The sequence below is a fragment of the Rhinoraja longicauda genome, chromosome 35, assembly GCF_053455715.1.
Source record: "Rhinoraja longicauda isolate Sanriku21f chromosome 35, sRhiLon1.1, whole genome shotgun sequence".
NCBI lineage: Eukaryota > Metazoa > Chordata > Chondrichthyes > Rajiformes > Arhynchobatidae > Rhinoraja > Rhinoraja longicauda.
In genome coordinates this window covers 14107090-14129892 of record NC_135987.1, presented here as the reverse complement: position 1 = coordinate 14129892, position 22803 = coordinate 14107090, and the positions used below count along the sequence as shown (strand labels likewise).

Sequence of the window (22803 nt, the reverse complement as noted above, 5' to 3'; positions counted from 1 at the left end):
GCCACAGTTTAAGAATAAGGGGTAGGTCATTTAGAACGGAAATGAGGAAAAACTTTTTCAGTCAGAGAATTGTGAATCTGTGGAATTCTCTGCCTCAGAAGGCAGTGGAGGCCAATTCTCTGAATGCATTCAAGAGCGAGCTGGATAGAGCTCTTAAGGATAGTGGAGTCAGGGGGTATGGGGAGAAGGCAGGAACGGGGATTGAGAATGATCAGCCATGATCACATTGAATGGCGGTGCTGGCTCAAAGGGCCGAATGGCCTCCTCCTGCACCTATTGTCTATTGTCTATTGGTTGATGGTGCCCAGGATAGGCGGCACGGTAGCGCAGCGGTAGAGTTGCTGCTTTACAGCGAATGCAGCGCCGGAGACTCAGGTTCGATCCTGACTACGGGTGCTGCACTGTAAGGAGTTTGTACATTCTCCCCGTGACCTGCGTGGGTTTTCTCCGAGATCTTCGGTTTCCTCCCACACTCCAAAGACGTACAGGTATGTAGGTTAATTGGCTGGGTAAATGTAAAAATTGTCCCTAGTGGGTGTAGGATAGTGTTAGTGTACGGGGATCGCTGGGCGGCACGGACTTGGTGGGCCGAAAAGGCCTGTTTCCGGCTGTATATATATGATATGATATGATATGATGATATGATAATGAATGAATTCCTCTACTCTTCAATATAGAAGCGAATACCTCATGGAGAGAAGCCCGCTCGAACTGTGTGGCACTTCTTCAGTCACGACATACTGAATTAATTGATTAATTAAAAGATACAGCCTGAAAACATGACCTTCGGCCCACCAAGTCCATGCCAACCATCATCGAACGTGCTGAAGTGGGGATCTACTGAAGATGCGACAGACTGCAAGTGTGGACGGGGCCTCCAGACTATGGGACATCTCCTGAGCTGTGACGTGCTGCATGACACACGCACTGTGAAGGATCTTGCAGAGGCCAACGGCGTGGCAATAAACTTTGCTCGCTATTGGCAAACAGTTGTGCGATCGCACGAATAAATAAATAATCATCGAGACAATCGTTTCTATGCTGTCCCAATTTTGCATCCGCTCACTTCACACAAGGGACAATTCACAAAGGCCAATTACCCTACGAACCTGCGCGTCTTTGGGACGTGGGAGGACACCGGAGCACCCCAAGGAAACCTGGAGGGTCACGGGAAGAACGTGCAATCTCCGCACCGACAGCACCCGAGCGCCAGGATCGAACCTGGGTCTCCGGTGCTGTAACATGTTCCCAATGTTGGGAGAGTCCAGAACAAGGGGCCACAGTTTAAGAATAAGGGGTAGGCCATTTAGAACGGAGATGAGGAAGAACTTTTTTCAGTCAGAGAGTGGTGAAGGTGTGGAATTCTCTGCCTCAGAAGGCAGTGGAGGCCAGTTCGTTGGATGCTTTCAAGAGAGAGCTGGATAGAGCTCTTAAGGATAGCGGAGTGAGGGGGTATGGGGAGAAGGCAGGAACGGGGTACTGATTGAGAGTGATCAGCCATGATCGCATTGAATGGCGGTGCTGGCTCGAAGGGCTGAATGGCCTACTCCTGCACCTATTGTCTATTGTCTATTGTCTATTGTCTATTGTCTACCAGCTGCACCGTTGTGACGCACGTGTCAGGTAGACAGTCAGGCTTGCACCTCTGACCCTTCTCAATGAGAGGGGAAAGACGGGTGTTCAGTGGGTAAGGATATCCAGGAGCCTTCAGTGGGTTCACAAGCTCATAAGTCATGTCATGAGTGATAGGAGTAGAATTAGGCCATTCGGCCCATCAAGTCTACTCCGCCATTCAATCATGGCTGATCTATCTCTCCCTCCTAACCCCATTCTCCTGCCTTCTCCTCATAACCTCTGACACCCGTACTAATCAAACATCAATCTATCTATCTCCGCCTTAAAAATATTCACTGACTTGGCCTCCACAGCCTTCTGTGGCAAAGAATTCCGCAGATTCACAACCCTCTGACTAAAGAAATTTCTCCTCATCTCCTCCCTAAAAGAACGTCCTTTATTTCTAAGCTATGAGCTCCAGTCCTAGACTCCCACTAGTGGAAACATCCTCTCCACATCCACTCTATCCAAGCCTTTTACTATTCTGTACGTTTCAATGCAGTCCCCCCTCATTCTTCTAAACTCCAGCGAGTACAGGCCCAGTGCCGACAAACGCTCATCAGAGGTTATCCCACTCATTCCTGGTGCAAAACATAGAAACATAGACAATAGGTGCAGGAGTAGGCCATGTGGCCCTTTGAGCCAGCACCACCATTCAATATGATCATGGCTGATTATCCAAAACCAGTACCCCATTCCTTTCTCCCCATATCCCTTGATTCCGTTAGCCCTCAGAGCTATTTCTAACTATCTCTTGAAAACATCCAGTGAATTGGCCTCCACTGCCTTCTGTGGCAGAGTATTCCACAGATTCACAACTCTCTGGGTGAAAATGTTTTTCCTCATCTCAGTCCTAAATGGCCTACCCTTTAATCTTAAACTGTGACCCCTGGTTCTGGACTCCCCCAACAGAGGGAACATTTCTCCTGCATCAAGCCTTTCCAATCCCTTAATATTGTTATTAGTTTCTGTAAGATCCCCTCTCATCCTTGTAAATTCCAGTGAATGCAAGCCCAGGTGATCCATTCTTTCATCGTATTTATTCACAAAATGCTGGAATAACTCAGCAGGTCAAGCAGCATCTCGGGAGAGAAGGAATGGGTGACGTTTCGGGTCAAGACCCTTCTTATTCCCCTGCAACCGCAGAAGATGCAACACCTGTCCCCACACCTCCTCCCTCGACTCTGTCCAGTCCTTTCAGGTTAGGCAGAGCTTCACTTGCACCTCCTCCAACCTCATCTACTGTATCCGTTGTTCAATATGCATCGGCGAGACCCAACGCAGACTGGGCGATCGTAAGAAGGGTCTCGACCCAAAACGTCACCCATTCCTTCTCTCCCGAGATGCTGCCTGACCTGCTGAGTTACTCAAGCATTTTGTGAATAAATACCTTCGATTTGTACCAGCATCTGCAGTTATTTTCTTATACATTCTTTCATTGTATGTCAGTCCCGCCATCCCGGGAATTAGCCTGGTGAACCTAGGACGCACTCCCAAAACCTTACCTGTGACTTCATCCACGTTCTCCTCAGTGACATGGTCCTTCTGGTGCACCCAGTCACCGTTGCACTTGAAGTAGATCTGTGTTGCTGGGGTGGCGGTACAAGTCATCACCACCGGTTTGTTCTTTACGATGTAGGCATCGTTTGGCTCGACCAGGAACCGCGGCAGTGGCTCGGCAGCTGATGACGGAAAGGACTCAGGCAGCATATCACCATAGTCTGTCCCTGTGGGGTTACAAGGAGAGGGACGGGGATTACCAATGAGTATCTCACCACAGTATAACTGAGCGGCATTTAATTTCCATTACAGGAGATTAGTCATAAGGGCCGTCCATTATCCTGAGATAGTGGTAGAAGTTACAGAGAGTTCCAGCACTTAATCAATCAAGTCTGGTGTCATAACAAGTGCACAGCACATTTTCTCCAGCCTAATGTGTTTACAGTATCTTTCAGTTCTGATAATGGAAAAAAATTGTTTCGTTTAAGTTCTCGGCCAACGAGGGCCACATGCCCTTTTCTACTGCTGGTATTTGCAGTCAGTCAGCTGACACACATTCATGGCGGCGTTCAAGATGGGTTCTTTCTGCACCTTGGAGGCCGCCAAACTGAGGGAAGTTAACCATCCGAAGAGTTGTCACGTCAACCATATACGCTGCCCTCCCGGCCCGGTCTCGCGTTCCCTCCCACTCCCTCCATCTACCCCGAAGGCAGTCAGTGTGTCGTTCCCTGCACCGCCCACAGAGACAGCACGCCTGTCAGCTAAAGAGTGCTTGCTTGTCAACTGCACTGTTTGTCCTTCAACAACAGCTCGGCCCGTGTGAAATAATGGCTCCTATCATTCTTTCCCGAGATTCAGAAAGAGCTGCGGCAGCAATAGCAGCAGATTAACTGCCCCTCTCTCTCTCTCTCTCTCTCTCTCTCTCTCTCTCTCTGCCCACCTTACTCATTGCCCAAACAAGATGCCTTTTCATTCCTCTCAGTAATGTTTCTTACCCCTGCTTCTCTGAAGAGGGCACATCCACAGGGTATGATAAATACACACACATACACACACACACACACACACATGTGGATGCACACATGTGCATACACACACACCCACACTGGGCCACGTTTTGGGTCGAGATCCTTCTTCAGCCTGAACATTACGCCATTCCTTTTCTCCAGAGATGCTGCCTGAGTCCCGCTGAGTTACTCCAGCATTTTGTGTCTCCCAACGATATCCTACTGCTTCCCTTTAACATGCACTTAACAATTCTTTCCCCACACCTTCAAATGTATGCCAAAATAGAATTTCACCGTATTTCGAAAAAGTGTACTTGCACGTGACAATGAACGACCATTGAAGCATTGGAGGCACTGGCAATGGAAGTGGGAATGGCAAAAAAGTATCATTACTTTTTTGCAATTCCAAGGCACAATATTCGGGGTTGTGAAAATACAATCATTTTTTTTTTTAGTTTAGTTCGGAGATGCAGCAAGGACACAGGCCCTTCGGCCCAGCGAGCCCGTGCCGATCAGCGATCCTCACACACCAACACCACATCCTACACACATACCAGGGACAATTTACAATTTTACCAAAGCCATTTAACCTATAAACCAGTACGACTTTGGAGTGCGGGAGGAAACCGGAGCGCCTGGAGAAAACGCACGCAAGTCACTGGGAGAACGGACAAACTCCTTACAGACAGCAACAGTAGCATATAAGATTATTAAGGGGTTGGACACGTTAGAGGCAGGAAACATGTTCCCAATGTTGGGGGAGTCCAGAACCAGGGGCCACAGTTTAAGAATAAGGGGTAGGCCATTTAGAACTGAGATGAGGAAAAACGTTTTCAGTCAGAGAGTTGTGAATCTGTGGAATTTTCTGCCTCAGAAGGCAGTGGAGGCCAATTCTCTGAATGCATTCAAGAGAGAGCTGGATAGAGCTCTTAAGGATAGCGGAGTCAGGGGGTACGGGGAGAAGGCAGGAACGGGGTACTGATTGAGAATGATCAGCCATGATCACATTGAATGGTGGTGCTGGCTCGAAGGGCCGAATGGCCTCCTCCTGCACCTATTGTCTAGCCGGGATCGAACCCGGGTCTCCGGTGCTGTAAGGCAGCAACTCTCCTGCTGCGCCACCGTGCCAAGTTCATCTGATGTTTTACTTGGGTAATTGCAGTTCAAATTCTTACTAGGAAAAGTTACAAGTTATAGGAGAAGAATTAGGCCATTAGGAGAATTAGGAGAAGAATTAGGCCATTCGGCCCATCGAGTCTACTCCGCCATTCAATCATTGCTGGTCTCTGCCTCCTAATCCCATTTTCCTGCCTTATCCCCACAACCCTTGACACCCGTTCTAATCAAGAATTTGTCTATCTCTGCCTTCAAAAATATCCACTGACTTGGCCTCCACAGCCCTCTGTGGCAATGAGTTCTGCAGATTCACCACCCTCTGAGTAAAGATGTTCAGGCAGGTTGTGCAGGCTGGTCTTTCATCGGCTGGAGTTTAGATGAGTTACAAGTGACTGGATTGAATTATGTTAAGACACTGAGCATCCTTAATAGTTTGGATGTACAAAAGATATGTCCTCTTGTGCAAAAATCTGGAACCAAGAGCTACTGTTTAAAAATAAGTGGTCCAATTTAGAAACCGGGTCATGATTCTTTAGAACTCTCCCCCTCAAGCACAATGAAAGGGCAGTCTTTAAATATTCTTTAAGATGGTGGTAAATAGATTCTTGATGAGCCAAAGGGTGGAATGTTAATGGGATGGGGAGGAATGCGAGGCTCCATCTTCAGACTGAAGAATCTTCGGTCTGATGAAGGGTCTCGACCCGAAACATCACCCATTCCTTTTCTCCAGAGACGTTGCCTGGCCCATTGTGCTACTCTGGTATTTTGTGTCTATCTTTGGTGTCAACGAGCATCTGCAGTTCCAATCCACACATGCGTAGCTCCACATTTCCTTATGACATAGGAGGTGGCTGTTTGGCCCATCAAATCTATACTGGCTCTCTTAGAGCAATCTCATACCCCTCATAATTTTCTTTGTAGCCTAATCTCACCATTCAATGCAGGTCCCAAGTGTTAGGAGCAGAATTTGGGCCATTTGGCCCATCATGTCTACTCTGCCATTCAATCAAGGCTGATCTATCTTTCCCATTCTCCTGCCTTCTCCCCACAACCCCCGACACCTGTACTAATTAAGAATCTATCTATCACTGCCTTAGGATTCCACTGATCACCTGCATACGAGGGGTATTTACAGTGGCCAAACGAACAAGGGGACATAACTTCAGAATGAAGGGAAAAAAGTTTAGGGGTAACATGAGGGGTAACTTCTTTACTCAGAGGGTGGTGGCTGTGTGGAATGAGCTTCCGGTGGAAGTGGTGGAGGCAGGCTCGATTTTATTATTTAAGAGTAAATTGGATAGGTATATGGATGGGAGGGGATTGGAGGGTTATGGTCTGAGAGCAGGTAGATGAGACTAGGTCAGAGAAAGTGGTCGGCGTGGACTGATAGGGCCGAACGGGCCTGTTTCCGTGCTGTAATTGTTATATGGTTATACGGTTATAAGCAATCAGTGGGTCTTTCAGATGTGGAGGCAACTGAAGCACCCGGAGAAAGACCAGGAAGTCACAGGAAGATCGTGCAAACTCCACCCGGTGACAACTGAGGTCAGGAGACATCCTGGCATCACAAAAAGCTGGAGTAACTCAGCGGGTCAGGCAGCATCTCACAAATGAGGACAAAGAAAGGACGTAGTTGGAGACAGGAAGACAGTGGGAGAACTGGGAAGGGGGAGGGGAAAGAGAGGAGTTAGAGCTAAAGTTAGATCCAAAGTTTGTTCCGCCCCCTCCCCTGACATCAGTCTGAAGAAGGGTCTCGACACGAAACGTCACCCATTCCTTCTCTCCTGAGATGCTGCCCGACCCGCTGAGTTACTCCAGCTTTTTGTGATACCTTCAATTTGTACCAGCATCTGCAGTTATTTTCCTAAAAGTTCCTGACTTTGTTTTCTTCTCAATTTCCTTTCCCTTCACTATATTTCTCTTTAAACTCAACCTGTGACAAATGCCTTACAAGGAGAAGTTTCACCTGAATGAGTTTTTTTGTTTGCTTTAATGTGCCTAATTGTTGCATTCTTAATAAGTTGGTATGGTACGGTACTTTACTTGCCACGTGTACCGAGGTACAGTGAAATTCGTTTTTGTATACAGTTCAGTACAATATCACTATACATAAGCACTCAAACATATTTTAGATAAGCATTTCAGATGCAGTAGAAGTGTATCGGAGCAGCGCACTGACACATCTTCAAGTCCCAGTTGTTGTGAGTGCAGGTCTGTTGTCCTGGTGGCATTGCAGGGTTGGCAATACACAGCAGAGATTAATACAGCAGAGAAATGATCTTGAGACACGGCACGGTAGCGCAGCGGTAGAGTTGCTGCTTTACAGCGAATGCAGCGCCGGAGACTCAGGTTCGATCCTGACTACGGGTGCTGCACTGTAAGGAGTTTGTACGTTCTCCCCGTGACCTGCGTGGGTTTTCTCCGAGATCTTCGGTTTCCTCCCACACTCCAAAGACGTACAGGTATGTAGGTTAATTGGCTGGGTAAAATGTAAAAATTGTCCCTAGTGGGTGTAGGATAGTGTTAATGTACGGGGATCACTGGGCGGCACGGACTTGGTGGGCCGAAAAGGCCTGTTTCCGGCTGTATATATATGATATGATATGATTAAACATCATTCCATACTAACAGCAGGGATCACAGCTCCACATCGTATTAAACATGTTGGAAAGAATTGGCCACTGTAGTCGTACACTCAGTGAGTTGGGTGACGAGCTAAGTACTTTCTCGTTACTAGAACGCTGTGGAGGTAGAGGCGGCAGGGAATTGCAAGTAGGTCATGGATTATATTAACAATACAATATTTATTAATGGGCTATGTTGGAACTGGATGCATTTCGAGCGTATACAGTAACACCGTTTCCTGCTCGCTCTTTGACAAATCTACTCCCCTACCAGATGTGAAGAAAAGCTGCCTTCTCCGTGAAACCTTCCTGCCCCAATTTAGGAATGAGACCATCTCTTCGAAGAGAGAATTGTGGAACAAAGGGCTGTCGCTTTACCCGAGGGAGCAGCGGGGCTCTGTTTAGGTTTAGGTTTAGATGCAGGTTTGTAGTTGGACGTGTACTGAGGTATTGTGAAAAGCTTTGTTTTGTATGCTATCCAAACAGATCTGATATGCCAAGCACGAGTCAAACATAATCATGTCCAACTCAAGTACAATGGATGGAACAACATTATGTAGTTCTCAGCATTGTAGTGCATCAGTTCCATAGACAAAGTCCAACATCCTCAATGGGGGGTAGAGGTGAATCGGACAGTACCCTGGCTTATAGTCCATAGAGCTCAGAGGACCATCGGAACACAGCTACCAGCCTTGGAGGGCATCTACAACACACGATGCCTCAGAAAAGCCACCAGCATCCACAAAGACTCTTCACACCCCTGCAACAGTCTGTTCAAACTCCTTCCATCGGGCAGACGATACAAGGCCTTCTACACCCGCACCTCCAGACTCAGGAACAGCTTCATCCCCAGGGCCATAGCTGCTATGAACCGGTCCTGCTGAGCCGGATGGTCACATCGCACAGTGATCCGGCACAGATCTACTTGCACTTTATTCTGTCTTAAAACTATCACAATTTGTCTCGTTTGGTTGTTGTTGTTTAAATTAATTAAATTATAGCATCGTATGGGAGGCGCATTCCCAATCTCGTTGTACCCCTGTACAATGACAATAAAGATATATTGTATTGTATTGTATTGTATTGTATTCAGAAGCCTGATAAATGAGGGGAAGAAACTGCTCCTGAGTCTGGTGGTGGGTGGTTTCAAGGCTTCTGTACCTTCTGCCAAACAAGGAGGAGGAATGTCTGGGGTCGGACAGGTCTTTGATTCTGTTGGCTACTTTTCTGAGACAGCATGAAGTGTAGATGGACTAACTGGTGGGAAGTCTGGTCTGTGCGATGGACTGGGCTACATCTACAACTCTGCAATTTCTTACCATCTTGGGCTGTGCATTCCCAAATCAAGCTGTAGAAGTTTGTAAGAGTCATTGGAGACAGGCCAAATTCCCTCAGTCTCCTCAGGACGTAGAGGCATTGGTGCGTTTTCTTGTCTGTCCCACCTTAACAAATGGTCCTCAAAAGATCATTGCTGAGATTAAGGCAAAGAACTCAAAGCTTTGCGGAAATCTAACCAATGATCTGACAGCCAAGGTAGACACAAAATGCTGGAGTAACTCAGCGGGTCAGGCAGCATCTCTGGAGCGAAGGAATGGGTGACGTTTCGGGTCGAGACCCTTCTTCAGACTGATAGCCAAATCAGCAACTTAATCTGAAGAAGAGTCCCAATCTGAAGTGTCCATTTCCTTCCACTGGACTCGCCGAGTTCCTCTAGCACTTTGTTTCTTTAACTCAAGATTCCAGCATCTGCAGTCTCTTGTGGATACAGAACTCAGCTCTGAATAGTACTGTGATACCTAACGTGCTGGACCATGCATCTGGCAAACGCTGGCCGACAAGGAAAATCAAGGCTTCAAACATAAACAAGAAGCAATAATTCTCTGCTACAGCCAGATGCCTTGGCTATTGGTAAAGAAATGTTGCTCCAACTGTTTGAAAACTTGGCTCCTTACCAAGGTGAACATGCATAAATAAAGAGGTCTTGTTAGCCTGTGGAAAAAAACACACGCGTAGAAACCAACGTTAATTTTCCACAGCTAGAGCTGAATAGAAATGGACTAGTTGGCGATGGACAACAAAACAAAAATGACTGTGACATTATATGTTCTTTTACTTTTGTTCTGTTCTGCTTGCGTTTAGTGAGTGTTTCATCTCATCGAGAGGTTTCACCTCTTGGTCACCGAGGGCTTCCCTCCCCTGTCATCTGTTGGCATTTCCAAGGTGGAGTATGTCGACCGAATCTGAGGGAGGAGGAGGAGGCAGTGGCGTGGGGGAGGGGGGGGGGGGGGGGAGGGATGGGGAGGGGGGAGGGGCTGAGGGGGTGGGGGAGGGGGAGGGCAGGAGAGAGAGGGGGTAGTCCTGGTTTCTAACCTTCAGTACTTCTCAAGGTGAACTGACTTTGGATTACTTTGGCTGCTGTGATTTTTGTAAGTATGATGGCTTTCTTGGGCCAGCAGTGTCCCAAGGAAGCTTTACAATGCAGACTGAAGTCTCGCCAACATGGCTTGGTTTAAATGCATTCAGCTTTTGGGTGAGATGCCGGACTGTGACTGCATCTGTTCCCTGAGCAGATCCCATGGTACCATTCTGAAGAGAGTGGGAGATTCTCCCTGGTGTTCTGGCCTCCCACCTTCACTGAAACAAACTATCTGGTAGTCATCACATGCTGTTTGTGGAATTTTACTCTGCAAAAAGTCCTTCTCTGCATTACAATCAGTGTCCATAATCTTTTGGGCTGTGAACTAGGGTTGCCATATTAGCCGGGACATCCCGTATTTTGGGCTAAACTGGTTTGTCCCGTACGAGACCGCCACTATAGGCCCGGACAGTGTAGGCTAACAGAGTGCGTTCGGGAAGCGGGGCCAAGTGTGTTCGCCAAACGGAGGTTGCGTAGCAACCCCCCCTCCGGCCCAGGCGGGCCGCCATTGGTGGAGCGGGAGCACGTGGCCGCTGGCCGGGTGAAGTCATGTTGGACGCGGGGCGGTGACGTCACCTTTTGTCCCTTATTTGGGAGTGAGGAAGTTGGCAACCCCAAGGTGAACGCCCATCCCGGCCATTCCTTCATATCCCCACTCCCGTCAGAAGCCTGAAGCCTTGGCGCACCACCAACAACTTAGTCCCCTCTGTTATCAAGCTTCTGAACAATCCTACCGTACTCTAAGGTGCTGTCCAATTCACCTCTACCCCATTGTGGAGATTGGATTTTGTTTCGCGAACTGGCGCGCTACAATGCCGTGAACTAAATTCTGCACTCTGTATCTTCCCATTTGTTCCACCCATTGTCCTTGAGTTTAACTTGGTTGTATTTATGTATAGTATTATCTGAACTGCATGCACAAGTTTTTCACTGTACCTCGGTACACATGAAAAGAATAAACCCAAATCTAAACCTTAGCCTCTCCCCGTTGGATTGCAACCTTGTCGTGGTCGGGGGGGGGCTTGTGTGTCTCAGTGACCCCTAGAGCGATGCCAGCCGGAGATTCGTCCCCTGTTAGGGTTTCCCATGCTGGACTAGGTCGAAGGGGAGAGACGAGACGAAGAGCGATCCACTGGTCCTCCAGGTTGGGGGTTGAGCACAGGGCTAACAGCCCCGCCTCGTTAAACGAATATGTTATGGAAACAACAACTGAAGGAATCAACACTACTGATGAGGACCTTCGGTGTTGCCCTACATGCCAGGAGGCACAATGGGCAGTAAGTAAGTCAACCTTAACCTAAATGTACAAATGCTCCTCGACTTACGATGCTTCGACTTACAATATTTCGACTTTACAATGGTGCAAAAGCGATACACATTCAGTAGAAATCGCACTTCGAATTTTGAATTTTGATCTTTTCCCGGGCTAGCCATATGCGTTTTCGACTTACGATATTTTCGATTTACGATGGGTTTATCGGAACGTAACCCCATCGTAGGTCGAGGAGCGCCTGCATCTGAGGACGAGGAAAGCCCCATAGAAATGCAGATCCTGCCCCTCACTTCCATTGGCCTTGGATGTAACTTTCCAGACGGGCTTTTGGACTCCCTACTGAGCAACCGAGCAATCTGTGATTAGATCTGTAGATGACCCCAATCTTTGCACTGCTCCACAGGTCTTTATATTTACTGGAATGAGATTGTTTTTTTTTCCCCCATTAGAAAACAAATGTGGGTAGGGACATGTACTTGTGCTTTTATCTCGTAAAAGTGTCCGCGAAAAACAGTCAACTCCAAAAAATCAGCTCCATTGACTTCAAAGGGACTGTTGGGATGAGGGTATATGATACCCAATCTTTAGGCTCATTGTTCACCAATGATAGAAAATGACCTTCCACTCCAATGTCTTTAGACTTTCTGTGTGAAAACAGGCCCTTCAGCCCACCGAGGCCACGCTGACCAGCGATCAACCCGCATGCTAGCACCATCCAACACACTAGGGATCATTTACAGAAGCCAATTAACCTACACACCCGCACGTCTTTGGAGTGTGGGAGGAAGCTGGTGCACCCGGAGAAAACCCACGCGGTCACGGGGAGAACGTACAAACTCCATACAGACAGCACCCGGAGTCAGGATCGAATCTGGGTCTCTGGCACTGTATGGTAGTAACTCTACCACTGCGCCAACGTGCCGCTCAGATCTGTGATTAGATCTGTAGATGACCCTGACCTTCCAGTGTTGGGATCACGGTCACCAATCCACAGGGAGGATGAAGGAACTACAGATTAGAACACAGTGCCACTGCTTCACAGGGGCAGCAGATGCTTAGCTCCGACTTGGCACATGCATAAAAAGCCTCAACGTGTTCACGGGAACACATTCCCGTTCAGGAATGTGCCAGGACAATCTGCAATAAGAAAGGGAGCGTTTATTATATGGCAAGGGGCCTTATTAATAAACATTTATGATGTTTCCAACTCGTAAATCACGAATGGAAAGATGTCAGGGCATTCCCCAGAGTTCTGACACAGAAGAGGCAGTGTAAAGCTGCGCGGAGAAGTGGCTGGGCGGGTGTCCATGTGCGAGATGTGCGGTGCAAACGTTTGGCAGGACGTTTCACACAGGCACTTGTGTACGGGTGGTCTGTGGAGCCTGGTACTTTTGAACGAGCGTTGTCACGGGGAGAAAGGCTTTACAAGGAGGCTTAGGCGTTGTTGGGAACGGAAGTTAGAAAAGCGCATCTGTCTTGAAAGGGGGCAAGTAAGACCTTGTAGGCAAGGACAAGCTACCGAGTGAAATCGAATAGGTTGCTGCAGTTGGATTATGATGGCAGAGGGGCGGTTTGGAAAAACGCATATGATCACTCCCCAACACACACACACACACACACACACACACACACACACACACACACACACACACACACACACACACACGTAACACCCCTCCAGCCATTTGTCCACAGAGCTGATGAGCTTAGGAGATATTTGGTGGAGGCGTCCAAAATCAGGGAAGATTTAGACCGAGTAAATAATGAAAACTATTTAGAGCCGCAGAAGAATAGGCAATGAAAGATTTACAATGACGGAGCCATTCGGCCTTTTGAGCCAGCACCGCCATTCAATGTATTCATGGCTGATCATTCTCAATCAGTACCCCGTTCCTGCCTTCTCCCCATACCCCCTGCCGCCGCTATCCTTAAGAGCTCTATCCAGCTCTCTCTTGAATGCATTCAGAGACTTGGCCTCCACTGCCTTCTGAGGCAGAGAATTCCACAGATTCACAACTCTCTGACTGAAAAAGTTTTTCCTCATCTCAGTTCTAAATGACCTACCCCTTATTCTTAAACTGTGGCCCCTTGTTCTGGACTCCCCCAACATTGGGAACATGTTTCCTGCCTCTAACATGTCCAACCCCTTAATAATCTCCTTACTAGATGATCTCCTTACTAGAGTGCCAGTATAACATGATGGGCTAAACAGCCTGTTTTTCCACTCTCATTTCACAATTGATAAGAGCAGAAATAGGCCATTCGGCCCATCAAGTCTACTCCGCCATTCAATCATGGCTGATCTATCTCTCCCCCTCAACCCCATTCTCCAGCCTTCTTTCTCCCCATAACCCCTGACACCCATTCTACTCTATCTCTGCATTAAAAATATCCACTGACTTGGCCTCCGCTGCCTTCAGTGGCAGCGAATTGCACAGATTCATCACCCTCTGCCTAAAGGAATCCCTCCTCATCTCCTTCCTGAAGGAAGGTCCTTTTATTCTCCTTCTACTGCAATGCACTTAGACCCCATGGTTAATGTCACAGGCCCCACCAGTGAATGGAGAAGCTAACACAAGCGAGATGCCGTTTCAATGTGACTTGTTACTGGGCCTTGGTTACAGGAAGTCAATTAAATGCCAGGTTCTTTGTCAATTGGATTAGCGTTCATGAATAAATGAAGGAGCAATCGATCATCCATCCTATTTAAGTGGCAGGAGAGGTCCTGCTAACAGATCTCAGAATATTGACAGGTTATGAGGTTCAGGACATTGCAATTGTGCCCTGGAGCAGAGACCCTCTCGAGCTCTTCATTCAGTTACCCATTATGGGATGCTCCTCAGTGGCAAGAGAAACGCAGCTAACGTTCTCTAACTATTTCCATTCACTCATAAATTCATGTTCATTTGTGATAGGAGCAAAATTAGGCCATTTGGCCCATCAAGTCTGCTCCACAGATTCACCACCCTCTGACTAAATAAATTCCTCCTCATCTGCTTCCTAAAGGAACATCTTTATTCTGAGGCTATGGGCCCTGGTCCTACTCTCTCCCACGAGTGAAAACATCCTCTCCACATCCACTCTATCCAGGCCGCTCACTGTTTGGTAAGTTTCAATGACCAGATAATCTGGTTTACAGCTGGTCCCATGGTCACCCTGGTTTCACCCCATCTGAATCTCCCCCCCCCCCTCTCTTCATTGGGTGATTCATTTCCCTCCCACACTCCAAAGACGTACAGGTAAGTCGGTTAACTGGTTTGGTAAAATTGTAAACTGTCCCTAGCGTGTGTGGGATAGTGTTAGTGTGCGGGGATCGCTGGTTGGCGAGGACCAAAGGGCTCGTTACCCTGCTGTATCTCCACACTAAACGAAACAATGGTGGCGATGAAGAGGCTATTAGGCAGGCATATGGTTAGGCAGGGAATTGAGGGATGCACATGCAGGAAGATGAGACGCGTTTATCTTGGCATCATGTTTGGCACAGACATTGAGGTTCCTGTGTTGTGCTGTTCAATGTCTATGTGTATGTCTACTGAATCTATCCAGCTTCCCCTGTAACATTTCCAGAGTGCACCTCAGTCAGAACCTGATTCCAAATGACCTGCAAGGGCAGAACCAGTTCCGGCTGATTTACGATAATCTTTCCTGACTGCGATAATATCAATGTTATTGTTAGGTCAATGTTAGAGTCAATTCAAATCTGTCACGACCTGAACATGGAAAAGGAACTAACATCCAAGTAAAGAGGTATCACAAAATGCTGGAGTAACTCAGCGGGTCAGGCAGCATCTCTGGAGAGAGGGAATGGGTGACGTTTCGAGAAAAGACCCTTCTTCAGACTGATCCGATCTAAACATCTGAGGGGAGAATGGATAAACGATGTTTCGGGTCGAGACCCTTCTTCAGACTGATGTCGGGGGGGGGGGGGGCGGGACAAAGGAAGGATATAGGTGGAGACAGGAAGATAGAGGGAGAAGGGTCTCGACCCGAAACGTCACCCATTCCTTCTCTCCCGAGATGCTGCCTGACCCGCTGAGTTACTCCAACATTTTGTGAATAAATCGATTTGTACCAGCATCTGCAGTTATTTTCTTATATTAAGACAGTGGGAGAACTGGGAAGGGGGAGGGGAAGAGAGGGACAGAGGAGTAAAGAGGAATGCTTTACTTATTCACACCTCCCTGAGTCACTGTATTGCAATTTAAGCCATTTGAACCGTTTTTGCTGGCTTCACCTTCACTTGGACTGAGCAAGTTCACAGTACGGAAACAGCCGCACTGTTTAAATGGTTTACATCCTCCTTCTATTCACCCTATAAGCTCTACAATTCCCACGAGAGTGTGTCGGCATTACCTGAAGAACAATGTTGCTCCTGAAATGCTTTTTCAAATTTAGTAGTGGCTATTTGATGGAGACTGAGGATCATGCAGCACAGAAACGAGCCCTTCAGCCCAACTTGTCCAGGCCCACCATAATACCCCAGCCGAGCTAGTCCAATTTGCCCACATGTCAAGTCAAGTCAAGTCAATTTTATTTGTATAGCACATTTAAAAACAACCCACGTTGACCAAAGTGCTGTACATCTGATTAGGTTCCAATGGAAAAAAAATGAAACATACAGTAGCACGCAAACAGTTCACAGCGCCTCCTCAATGAGCCTCAAACGCTAGGGAGTAGAAATAGGTTTTGAGCCTGGACTTAAAGGAGTCGATGGAAGGGGCAGTTCTGATGGGGAGAGGGATGCTGTTCCACAGTCTAGGAGCTGCAACCGCAAAAGCGCGGTCACCCCTGAGCTTAAGCCTAGACCGTGGGATAGTGAGTAGCCCCAAGTCGGCCGACCTGAGGGACCTGGAGTTAGAGAGGGGGGTTAGAAGATTGAACATGTGGTTCATATGTCACCAAACCTTTCCCATCTGGGTTCCTGCCCAAGTCTTTTAAATGTTGCCTCAATTACTTCCTCTGGCAACTCGTTCCATGCACCAACATTTATGACAAAGGTTGCTCGTCAGGTTCCTCGTAGGTCTCCCCGCTACTCCTCCCCCTGGGTTTAATCCTATGTTCTGTATTTTCTGATTCCCCAACCCTGGGTATAAGATTCTGTACATCCACTCATGAAACGTTAGCAGACATTAAGACTTTTAATGAGACATTAAGCAAAAGCATGACACATGCTGTGGCGTTTTCCAGTGGCCACCAATCAATGGAGCATCAGCCAGGAGACCACCCTGTGTAATTCCTGCTGCCCTCCTGGTCTTCAACCATACTCTGATCCGGTTTGGCTACCACAGCCACGTGTGTTTCTTCACCACTTGTCTGCGCACAATTTGCCTCTTTCCTGTCTTTATCTCCTTATCTCCTTATCATCTCCTCCAAGATGGCCGTGCCGTTGTGTTTGGCTGCCTGTCGTCGCTCACCTAGAGATCGTAGTGTCCTTCGAGCCACTTTGGTTTACGACCGCCGAACCCTCCTGTTGATCCGACCCTCCGTCGTCGACTTCTTCAGTCCAGGTCCCGGACAAAGTTTCTTCCAACGATCGCTCCTCGATCAACTCCCGGTAGATGTGCGGGCCCAGCCTTACATCCACCGCCGCACGCACCGCGCTAGGAGGCGGGGTAAACGCGCGGGGACATTTGAAAATTTTAAAAACCTCGCCCGCGCTCATCCAACAGCGGCCTACCTCGCCCAGCGCTGCGAAGTCGGACCTGGTCGACCTTACAGCTCCATCCACCGGCGCTCCCTCGAGCTCAGGTATGCCGCTCTTCGACCGATCATCCCGGTCCCTGGACTGCCGGCCCGCGGGCTCCCAGCAAGGCCATCTGTGAAACGCAGCGGCGTGGTCTCCCTGAACCTCCGCCCGCTGACGTGGGAGCCGCTACCAGACCGAAGCTCACCTGCTGTCCCTGTTGTCCCTGCTAAAGTGGCCCTGATCAACGCAAGATCCCTACAGAACAAGACCTTCATCCTCAACGACTTCTTCACCACCCGTGGATTGGACTTCTTACTGCTCACAGAATCCTGGCTTAACCCTGGTGAGCTTGCTCCACTCGTGGAACTCTGTCCTGATAACTGTAACTTCTTCACCTCGCCTAGGCTCTCCGGACGCGGTGGGGGCTTAGCCACTGTGTTTAAGAAACATTTCAACTGCCGCCTCCTGAACGCTGATCATTTCTCCAGTTTCGAGGTGCAACTAATTAAAGTAGGCCTAGCCTATCCCCTCTTAATTGTTCTTGTGTATCGCCCACCAAAAATGCATAAGGACTTCATCACCCAATTTGCTGATCTGATTTCTAGCATTTTGCCCAAATTTGACCGGATCATGATTCTTGGTGACTTTAACATTCATGTTTGCTGTCCCACTAAGCCTCTTGTGAGTGAATTTATGCACCTGGTTGAGTCCTTCAATCTGACTCTTCACACCACGGGACCCACTCACAAGTTAGGCCATACTCTCGACCTAGTGTTATCGTCCGGATTCCCAATCTACAACATTGAAACTACTGAAGCCTGTCTATCGGACCACAGCGCTATCATTTTTGACGCATCTCTGCCTTTATCTCCCGCAAAATCTCATCTCCCTGTTCGCTACTCCGCGACATAAATTCATTGACTGCCAGTAAATTCTCCGAGGCTCTCACAGCTGCCCCCAACATCTGCACTATTGAGGCTTCTCCCCCCCATCTCAGCACTCAGGATCTCGCCTCTTTATTTAATATCACTTGCTCTTCCATCCTGGATTCTATCGCTCCCCTTAAAACGAAAAAGCCTAAGCCCAAAGGTCGGCCGTGGCTCAATGACACCACCAAAGCCCTAAGAAGGGAGTGCAGAAAATCAGAAAGGAGGTGGAAATGTGACAAGCTTCAAATTTCCTTCGAAATTCTGAGAAACAATCTTCTCAAATACCAGGAAGCAGTAAAGTCTGCTAGAGCACAATACTTCTCCAACCTTATTTCCAAAAACTCTCATAACTCCAAGGTCCTATTTAGCACAATTACCTCTGTCATATGTCCCGCCCCCAGTACCAGCTTAGTTGGGTCCCCTGCTAAGTGCGAAGAATTCGCTAAATTTTTCACCAACAAAGTTGAGAACATTAGAATGAACATTTCCCCTCCCACCCGTGACCTAGCTGCCTCACTAGTCTGTTCATCTAAATTGGACTGTTTCCAACCCGTCACTCTATCCTCCCTTGCAAAGCTTGTCTCCGCTATGAAACCTGCAACCTGCCCCCTTGATCCTGCCCCCACTGCCCTTCTGAAGGATGTTATTGCAATAGCCGGTCCCAGCATCCTCTCTATTATCAACAGTTCTCTGGCCACTGGCACTGTTCCAACCTGTTTCAAGCACGCGGTGGTCCAGCCCCTACTGAAAAAACCTAATCTAGACCCCACCTTGCCTAGCAACTACAGACCCATTTCCAAACTGCCATTCCTGTCAAAAGTCCTTGAAAAGGCAATTCTAAACCAATTAGTGCCCTACCTGCACCAAAACACCATCCTGGAAAGTTTCCAGTCAGGTTTCAGAGCCCACCACAGCACAGAGTCTGCCTTGTTGAAGGTACACAACGACCTGCTTCTCGCCATCGACACCGGCGACTGTGCAATCCTGCTCCTTCTCGACCTCAGCGCAGCGTTCGATACAGTGGACCCCACCATCCTTATTGACCGTCTCCGGTACGCGGTTGGCATTGATGGCACTGCCCTGAGCTGGTTCGCTTCGTACCTCAAAGATAGGAGTTTCGCCATCAACATAGGCAGTTATTCCTCTGCTCCAGCTAGCCTCTCCTGCGGAGTTCCACAAGGCTCCATCCTAGGCCCCATTCTCTTCTCTCTATACATGCTCCCCCTTGGCCAAATCATTTAAAGGCACGGCATTTCTTTCCACTGCTATGCCGATGACACTCAGCTTTATCTCCCCCTGAAACCCAACAACCAGTCAAATTTAAACAGCCTCTTACACTGCCTTGAGGACATAAAATGTTGGATGGCACAGAACTTCCTCCAATTGCATGAGAGCAAGTCTGAGGTCATCCTATTCGGCCCCCCCCCCCGACTCCATCAAATCGATAACAGGCAGTCTTGGAAGCCTATCCTGCCTAGTCAAACCGCGTGTCAAAAAACTCGGCATGATATTTGACTCTGCATTAAAATTTGATAAGCAAGTCAACGCTGTGGTAAAAGCCAGCTTCTTCCAACTTCGAACCATAGCTAAAATCAAACCTTTCCTCCAATTCGACGACACAGAAAAAATCATTCACGCTTTCAATTCCTCCCGCCTAGACTACTGCAACTCCCTATAATAATAATAATAATAATAATACATTACATTTATATAGCGCTTTTCATATACTCAAAGACGCTTTACAGGGATTTAGAGAACATAGGGAAGTGAATAAATAGATAAATAAGTAAACGAACAGAGAAAGGAGACAGAAGGTGAGGTGACCTTCAGTGGTTGAAGGCAGTACTGAACAGGTGAGACTTCAGTGATGTTTTGAATGTGGTGAGTGAGGAGGAGTCTCTGACGGTTTGGGGTAGTGAGTTCCATAGGGTGGGAGCAGCGATGGAGAAAGCCCTGTCCCCCCAGGATCTGAGTTTGGTCCGTATGTGGGGGGATAGGAGATTGGCAGCAGCAGAGCGGAGGGTGCAGATGGGAGTGTGCCTGTGGAGGAGGTCGATCAGGTAGGATGGGGCCAGGTTATGGAGGGCTTTGTAGGTCATGAGGAGGATTTTGTACTGGATTCTCTGGGGGATGGGGAGCCAGTGGAGTTTGTAAAGGGCAGGGGTGATATGGTCACGGATATACACGGATCTTCCCTGTCCCGCCTGCAACTGGTCCAAAACGCCGCAGCGAGACTCCTGACGGGTACCCGTAAAAGGGACCACATCACCCCGATTCTGGCCTCTCTCCACTGGCTCCCTGTACGGTACAGAATCAACTTCAAGCTCCTCCTATTCACGTATAAAGCCCTAAATGGACATTCCCCCCCCACATCAAAAACCTTCTAACCCACCTCTCTAACTCCAGGTCCCTCAGGTCGGCCGACTTGGGGCTACTCACTATCCCGCGGTCTAGGCTTAAGCTCAGGGGTGACCGCACTTTTGCGGTTGCAGCTCCTAGACTGTGGAACAGCATCCCTCTCCGCATCAGAACTGCCCCCTCCATCGACTCCTTTAAGTCCAGGCTCAAAACCTATTTCTACTCCCTAGCGTTTGAGGCTCATTGAGGAGGCGCTGTGAACTGTTTGCGTGCTACTGTATGTTTCATTTTTTTCCTTAGTACCTAATCAGATGTACAGCACTTTGGTCAACGTGGGTTGTTTTTAAATGTGCTATACAAATATAATTGACTTGACTTGACTTGACTTATCTCACACATCGTCTTTTCATCTCTGGCCTTTGTCCAACCATTTGGCAACCAACCCCTACCCTCACCTGCATCCACCTATCATTTGCCTCCCTTCCACCTTTCTCACCCCCAACCATATGCTGACGAGGGGTTCCGACCTGAAACGGCACCTGTCCACGTTCTCCAGCGATGCTGCCTGACCTGCTGAGTTACTCTGGCACTGCGTCTTTTCTTGTAGACCAGCATCTGCAGTTCCTTGCATTCACAATACCCAGGAAATGCTCCCTTTGTCCCTTCATCTGCAATCACTGAATGGATGCATCATACCTTCAGTGAAATGACATCCTTCAATCCCTCAGTGTAAGAAAATAACTGCAGATGCTGGTACAAATCGAAGGTATTTATTCACAAAATGCTGGAGTAACTTAGCAGGTCAGGCAGCATCTCGGGAGAGAAGGAATGGGTGACGTTTCGGGTCGAGACTCTTCTTCAGACCCTCCTTCAATCCCTCTATCTTCTCTTAGTTTCGCACTGTTCATTCATCCTAGCTCATTGGCTTGAGAACAGAGTGAGGGACTGTAAGGTAGATACAAAATGCTGGAGTAACTCAGCGGGACAGGCAGCATCTCTGGAGAGAAGGCATGGGTGAAGTTTCGGGTCGACACCCTTCTTTAGACTGTAAGGTTGGAAGGAACATGTATTCAAGAAACTACGTGACCTAATGTTTCCCGAGAGGCTCAGACTAAAATTGGAAAGTTTGAAGAAGCAACCAACAGCAATGAATTTTCCCTTCTGATCTGTGACGGACTCTCTCTCTGCTGAAGTGATGTGAATAATTTACACTGACACAAGCTTGCTTTCTCTTCCTCCTCTTGTTCTGTCAAAAGAAAACCCAAGTTGCAGAACTTGTTCGCTCTTGTGCACATAGCAATTGCTGATCAGGAAGACAGAGGCTAAACACCATGATATAAACACCCTATCACACCCTGAACCTGAATCACCATGAGCCAACAGTGTTTAATTGTTATATATGCTGCACCCAGTCCTGCTGAGTCTCATTGTCTGTAACTCGTTTTCAGCTAGCACACAGCTGCCAATGGCTTGTTTCCTTTATCATCGTTACTTTTTTACATATCTTTCATTCATTTGGTCAAAATCACCGTCTCTATCTCTTGCTCCCCTTTCCCCTGACTCTCGGTCTGAAGAAGGGTCTCGACCCGAAACATCACCTATTCCTTTTCTCCGGAGATGCTGCCTGACCCACTGACTTACTCCAGCTTTTGGCGTCTGTCTATGGATCGGTGACGTTTCGGGTCGAGACCCTGTTTCAGACCGAGAAGACAGAAGGCAGTGGAGGCCAATTCTCTGCCTCAGAAGGCAGACTTCCAGAACCAAGGGCCACAGTTTAAGAATAAGGGGTAGAGCCATTTAGAACGGAGATGAGGAAAAACCTTTTTCAGTCAGAGAGTTGTGAATCTGTGGAATTCTCTGCCTCAGAAGGCAGTGGAGGCCAATTCTCTGAATGCATTCAAGATAGAGCTAGATAGAGCTCTTGAGGATAGCGGAGTCAGGGGGTATGGGGAGAAGGCAGGAACGGGGTACTGATTGAGAATGATCAGCCATGATCACATTGAATGGCGGTGCTGGCTCGAAGGGCCGAAGGGCCTCCTCCTACACCTATTGTCTATTGTCTAAGGCATTGCCCGCTTGCCTTGGTGGGTTCAAGAGGATTCGTGGAAGAGGTTGAGCAATTGAGCTTCTCTGGCCTGGATAAGAACTATCACAATCAGAGCTTATCTGTTACGATCTCTGCAATATAGTACCATGCTGTGCACAACTTGGCTGCAGTATTTCACTTCAGCAAAGTGCTCTGGAATGCACAGAGATCCTGACTAACATGATATTAATACA

The 22803-nt window shown here is 48.0% G+C and overlaps 1 protein-coding gene across 1 annotated transcript in view; it reads right to left on the bottom strand.

Annotated features, from left to right (window-relative positions):
* unc5b (unc-5 netrin receptor B) overlaps nt 1–22803 on the bottom strand; it is a 264063-nt gene that overhangs the window by 79739 nt on the left and 161521 nt on the right. Inside the window, exon 2 of the mRNA XM_078428604.1 lies at nt 3120–3341. Within this exon, the coding sequence (XP_078284730.1) occupies nt 3120–3324 (205 nt within the window). The 5' untranslated portion in view covers nt 3325–3341. The remainder of the gene's footprint in view (nt 1–3119; nt 3342–22803) is intronic.